The 6,000-nt window shown below is 47.2% G+C and overlaps 1 protein-coding gene across 1 annotated transcript in view; it reads left to right on the top strand.

The window, feature by feature from the left end:
- The window catches only part of NID1 (nidogen 1), an 81,830-nt gene extending 76,492 nt beyond the window's left edge, over positions 1–5,338 (top strand). Inside the window, exons 17-20 of the mRNA XM_063082732.1 lie at positions 194–351; positions 1,373–1,496; positions 2,192–2,304; positions 3,261–5,338. Of these exons, the coding sequence (XP_062938802.1) occupies positions 194–351; positions 1,373–1,496; positions 2,192–2,304; positions 3,261–3,382 (517 nt within the window). The 3' untranslated portion in view covers positions 3,383–5,338. The remainder of the gene's footprint in view (positions 1–193; positions 352–1,372; positions 1,497–2,191; positions 2,305–3,260) is intronic.
- Positions 5,339–6,000: the final 662 nt, after the last annotated feature.

Consider the following 6,000-nt stretch of genomic DNA (forward strand, 5'->3'; position numbering starts at 1 on the left):
TCAAGCAAGAACCCAACCCAAGTGTCCTTGCAAAAGCAAATGTGCTTTGTCATCCCTGGATCCTTTTTAGCTGTTCTGTGCTTTCAAGTCTGCTAGTTTCTTCTCATAGGTTCTTCTTAAGTGTCTTTTATGAGCTTTTTCTCATGCATCTTTATTATTTCGCTTCCTTTTTCCCCACCTTTTATTCCACCAGGAACCTTTATTGGACAGATTGGAACAGAGATAGCCCCAAAATTGAAACTTCCTACATGGACGGCACAAACCGGAGGATTCTTGTGCAGGATGACCTGGGCTTGCCCAACGGGCTGACCTTCGACGCCTTCTCATCACAGCTCTGCTGGGTGGACGCAGGTGATCGAAAGCTTGACACTGTCATGGGAGAGTTCTCAATCTTCTAAGTCAGGAGGTGACAAACCACAGCCCTGGGGCCAAACCTAACCTGCCACCTGTCTTTGTATAACCAGAAGCTATGAACAGTTTTTACATCTTTAAATGTTACATTTTAGATGGTTATAGAAATTCCTAACCGCCACCCTTGGTTGTACCTCTTGGTCCACAAAACCTAAAATTATTATGCTCTGGCCCTTTAAGAAGTTGGCCAACCCCTGTTCTAAGTGGCAGGACACAGAGCTGAAGTCATCCTGATACCTGTTAAGCAATTCACAACTTACATTCCCGGAATGCCCTCTTGTCCCCAGGGGCTTAGGCAAGACTTGGAGCCAAAGTACAAGCAGCCCACGTGCAGTCAGTCCCTGATGCGAGCCCCTACTTTCACAGAAGTGGGGTGTCCACAGGCCAGGGATGTGGGTACGATGTGCAGTCAGGGAGGAGTATTGATCCTCTCTGTCTATAAATGTCTCTTTGGAGCACCTTCTCCAATCCAGACACTGTGTCAGGTGCCATGAGGGATGCAGAGACATCTCATGCAGAGATGCAGAGATGCTGAGACATGGTCCCTCTCTATTTAGTACAAGGAGAAAGGCGGGGACACATAAATGAAAACACAGCCTTAAGTTACTGTCCTCGCATGGGCACGGACACGAGGCTGGGCCCAGCTGCCAACCCCTGGTGCAATCCAGCAGCTCTCACGGGCTCAGGATTTGGGGACAGAGGGTCTAGGGAAGGAGACTTCAGGAAGAAGGGACTTGAGCAGGAGCTGGGAGGTGGCCCAGTTCCTACTAAGAGGAAGGAGGCCAGGGGAGTGGCTGAAACAGGGTCCAGGGGTTCCTGTTAAGAGCAAGCCTTGTGTTCTCCAGGATTTGTCATCATAACGCTGAATTTCTCCCACCCTTGCCCTTGTTCCTCTTGGATGTTGACACAATGGGCCCATTTCTTGCATGGACAATGAATGATTTGTTTTCGCTCCACGCAGGCACCCATCGGGCAGAATGCCTGAACCCCGCTCAGCCCAGCAGACGGAAGGTTCTCGAAGGGCTCCAGTATCCCTTTGCTGTGACGAGCTACGGGAAGAATCTGTACTATACAGACTGGCAGACGTATGTCACCTGCCAGTGCAGGGCTGGCGGGCCTGCCCTCCCACTCTCTCTGTCCCTGGGAGGCCAAACCCCCCAATCTGGCCTCTTGGCTTGACCCTCACGCCTCCAGAGATGCCCCCTTTCCCCCACCCTTCTGGTTGTCAGGAGGTGGGAGAGGTGGGTGGAGGAGGGAGGCTGGGTTCCTGGGGAGCAGGGGGTGCCATTTACCATCTGGACGCTCCTGGTGGGGCAGTTTCAAGTCTGTAAAGGTGGACTTCCTGAGCATGTCTGTTCTTCCCCAGGAGCTGGCCTAGGGTCCCTTGGCTGGTGGGCTCCATGCCCACTTCATGCCCCTGCTCCATTAGAGTTCTTGAACTGCAATATTGCCACAGCCCCTTCCTACCCAGCCCTTCCTGCACCAGGAAGGGTTAAATGAAGGGGGCAGCTGCCAGCGGCAGCTAGACAGAAAGCCCATTTCCCGCCTGGTATTGAGAGTGGGAGGAGAGAGCTAGCTGATCTTTTTTTTTTTTTTTAAGAAAGCAGAGAAATGCAGGCTTGACCCACCCCAGGAGGAGGGAGGGATGTCTAGGACACAAAACCACCATGTCTGTTTGTGACCGTCAACTTATCCCCCAAACTACAAAAGGGATTGCCCCGTAGAGAAGAGTTCAAGGCATCAGATGTGTTTTTACCTCCTGCCCTTTGGTGCTTTGTAGGAATTCTGTGGTTGCTGCCGATCTTGCTATTTCCAGAGAGATGGATGCCTTCCACCCCCACAAGCAGAGCCGGCTATATGGCATCACCATTGCCCTGTCTCAGTGTCCCCAAGGTGACTCGCCTGGGCTGTTACTGTGGGGTTGGTTGGGGGCACCCTGAGGCTCAGAGCCCACACTCTGGCTGCTGCCTGTATACCCGTAGGTAGCCCCGATCACACTGCAGGAGAGATGCAGTCCCATCCATCAACGGTCTTCAATATTGAGTGACTGAGCCAGATAAATACATAGAAAGCATTAGGGTGTGGAGTGGGCAGGTGAGGAAAAGCTCTGAGTCTTGAGTGAGTCTTGAGTCTAGAACAAGTATATGGTCTTTGGGTTCCAAAGGGAGCATTAATGTTAGGATCTTTGCTGCGACAATAAAAAAGAATTGCAGACATTTATGCAGCACTTACTGTGAGCTAAGTACTTTATATATATCAACTCTCTTGGAGTTCAAGTGCTTTGTATTCATTAGTTCATCTCATCCTCATAGCAACCCTGTGAGGCACATACTGTTATTATGTCCATTTGATAAATAAGGAAACTGAAGTGATTTGCTCAAAGTCTCACAGAGCTGCAGGTACATCCAGGTCCCTGCTATGCTGTCTCCCGAAGGCCACTCTCCTAAGCCACTTTTCTTTTTCTCTTTCCTCCCTCCTCTCCCCCAGTCAGTGGGAAGCCAGGAATGCAGGCCAGATAGAGAGTATTTAGCACTTTAAAATTCCAACTCCATGTTATCATCGGAGCTGGAGAAAGAACCTTCCTGAGATCTGTTTAACAGCTTTAATGGTAAATCTGCATAGCCCCCAAATTGGGAATTGGTGTTTTTGCCTGTCTGGTTTAATGATGAGCAAACAAACAATAGATCAGCATAACTGAGTGTCTACTGCAGTGTTCCCTGTCCTCCTGGAGTCCTCACAAGCTAGGTCTCATAAAATCCAAAAAGGTGGGTAACAAAGAAGCCACTCTGTTAGGTGGCTGTTGAGTCAGGTCACAGAGGAGGCCATTGAACAGATTTCTGCTTTTCCAGGCCACAACTACTGCTCAGTGAACAATGGCGGCTGCACCCACCTCTGCTTGGCCACCCCAGGGAGCAGGACCTGCCGCTGCCCTGACAACACACTGGGAGTTGACTGTATTGAGCGGAAATGAAGACAAGAGTACCCTGTTCCCTCTCCAAGTATTTCACAGCAACGCCCTACTTGAAATGACTTAGTCCAGACTGAAAACTGTCCTCTAGCTGAGTGGCCATTAGGCCCTAGTCTAGCCCAGCCTGAGCCCCAACAACTTTCCTCTCACTGTTCCCCAAAACATAAACCCTGGGCTCCCATAATGGGAAAGTCTCTTCCCCTATGTGAAGACAGAAAACTGCCCTGATCCCAGCCCTCAGACAAGCTTATTCAGCCATGGGTGAGGATTACATGCCTCATCGTAGGCCCTGGGACCTTTTCCTAATGCTAGCTTCCCAAGCCTGAGTTGCCCCATTCCCTGTGGCCTTACGAGCTCAGCCTCACTCTGAGGCACTCACCATCCTGTCAGCTCCTCAACACAGCAGCCAGGGCCAGCCTAGAAAAGGTTGTGAGTGAAGGAGGGAGTTAGTCCTCCCACACTTTTTCTCTTGGTGCTCTCATTTCCCTCTTTTTCCTCCCCAGTTCCTCACCATCTTCATCCTACCCAAGGCTTCCATTACAGTGAGCATGCTCTGCCTTTTTATCAAAACCCACCCTGTCCTAAGGATATGTGGGTATTTGGTGGCTCTTAATGAGTATCCCCTCCTAGATAGGATATTAGCATTTGAGCAATAGCCTTTGGTAGTCAAAGTCTTCAGTCAAAGGAGTGTCTAGTGGTAGGAATTTCAAGGTATAGAGTTAGATGTTTGAGGATATGGGATTCTTTTGATGTGCCTTCAATTATACCAAAGATTATCAAATTGTTCCTCTTTGCCAAAAGCACTTGCATCACAGCATTTGGTCTCTGGTGCTGTGCTGGTCTTCAGCCCCACTGCTGGCACCACTGAGACACATCTGAAGCACAAGCTGGGGCTGGTTCCAGGTAATGACCCACCACAGTCCCTCACCTCTGTCCTCCACTCCTGAGAACCAGTTGACACACAGCTGTAAACTTGCTTCTCCTTTGTTTCTCTCTCTATCTGTGAGAGAGCTGTATTCTCATCTAAATACACTATCTAGGAAGACTGCATTGAATATTTATACTAATGGTCCAGATCCTTGATTGCTCATTGGTATAATTAAAGGGACCATTGCCACATTTCTTGTTTATGTTTCTATGATTCATTTAGAAAACATCCCCTGACCATATAATTAGCTAGGGTTATGTTTTTATCAGCTGCTTTCTAGAGTCCTAAAACAATAGAAATTTTGGATTGAAAGCTGAGCTGTTCGAGTTAGTAAGGATGTTCGAGTTATAAGGAGTTATAAAGAGTTCGAGTTAGTAAAGGATGAGGTAAGGGGTAGACAAGACTCGATGAATAGTATCACAAAGAGATTGGTTAAGAACAGGAATGGAAAACCCAGGAGAAAGGGGTAGGGGTAGGGGAGGCGATTTAAGAACAGCAGTAACAGAAACCTTTAAATAATTCCAAAGAGAAAATGGTACACTTTGCCAAAGAACACTTAGACTAGAGGACATGGAAGAACTTGCCTGCTACTTTCCTTGTGGAAGAGACCTCTCCCCGTCCTTCAAACCCCTCACCCCATCCTCTCCTGCCTTTGCTTCTGCTCTACTCTGGAACCTGAACTTGGAGAATATTTTTCCTTAAATAATTGGAGTTTGTTTTGTGAGGCAACTAAATCCCCCCAAATCACAATATTTGGGGAACATGTGAATCTTTTCCATGGGTGTAACCCAACCCCATGAATTAGTCGCACTTTCCTTCTGTTTATCATTCTGTATCAAACCCTCTATATCCAGTGTTCATCATGATTTTGTCTAATTTTTACAACTATTTTATTCATTTTACGAGATTCATTCTAAAATCTTTTAAAGGGTGAATTCTGAAACTGTGGAAACCACTGAAGGTGCTTATAACTTCCCCCAGATTTATACAGTATTGGATGATGTTTTTGAGTTTACAGCTGTACAGATATTCGTGCCAAAAACAAAAAATAAAAAAAAAAAAAGTTTTGTTAAAAAATAATCTTTCTCTGTCTTTTTTGAATGAGGAGATTTAATGTTGGGAGGCTGATTCATGATGGAAAGACAGACAGCCATTTAATAATCTGCAAAATCTATGGAATAACCCAGAGACCAAACCCCAGTGTTACAAGGGGGTGATACATTTCCTATATCAGTCCACAGAAGCCTTAAGGGCCTGTAATTGACTTAAACATTAATTATATCATAGATCCCAAAACCCTTTTGGACATAGTTTTCATTTTTTAGAAAAAGTGTACTCTAGCTGCAGGCAGTAGAAAGTTTCCTGATTCAGTTCTGAAAATGAACTGGGTTTTTTTTCCCCTCCTTACCTGCAGAAAGAAGAAATATGCTTTCTTGGCATTGATCTGCTCTAAGCTGCCGCCAGTGGGCAGCGTCTCCCATGCTGGCCCCTGGGTGGGAGGAAAGTGGCCTCTGACTTAGGCAGAGTGAAGGCAGCTCAGAAGTTGCAGGAATGAGGTGCCCAGAGCTCAGTTGTTGCAGAGAAGGGAATTGCAGTGTAAGGGCCTATCTGTGAAATGGCACCGTCAATGGAATCAGCGTGCAGCCTGCCGATGTGAGCTGTCTTGAAAGGGACAGCTTATATTAGGAGTAAA

Source organism: Cynocephalus volans, chromosome 18 (assembly GCF_027409185.1).
Source record: "Cynocephalus volans isolate mCynVol1 chromosome 18, mCynVol1.pri, whole genome shotgun sequence".
In the NCBI taxonomy this organism is placed as follows: Eukaryota; Metazoa; Chordata; class Mammalia; order Dermoptera; family Cynocephalidae; genus Cynocephalus; species Cynocephalus volans.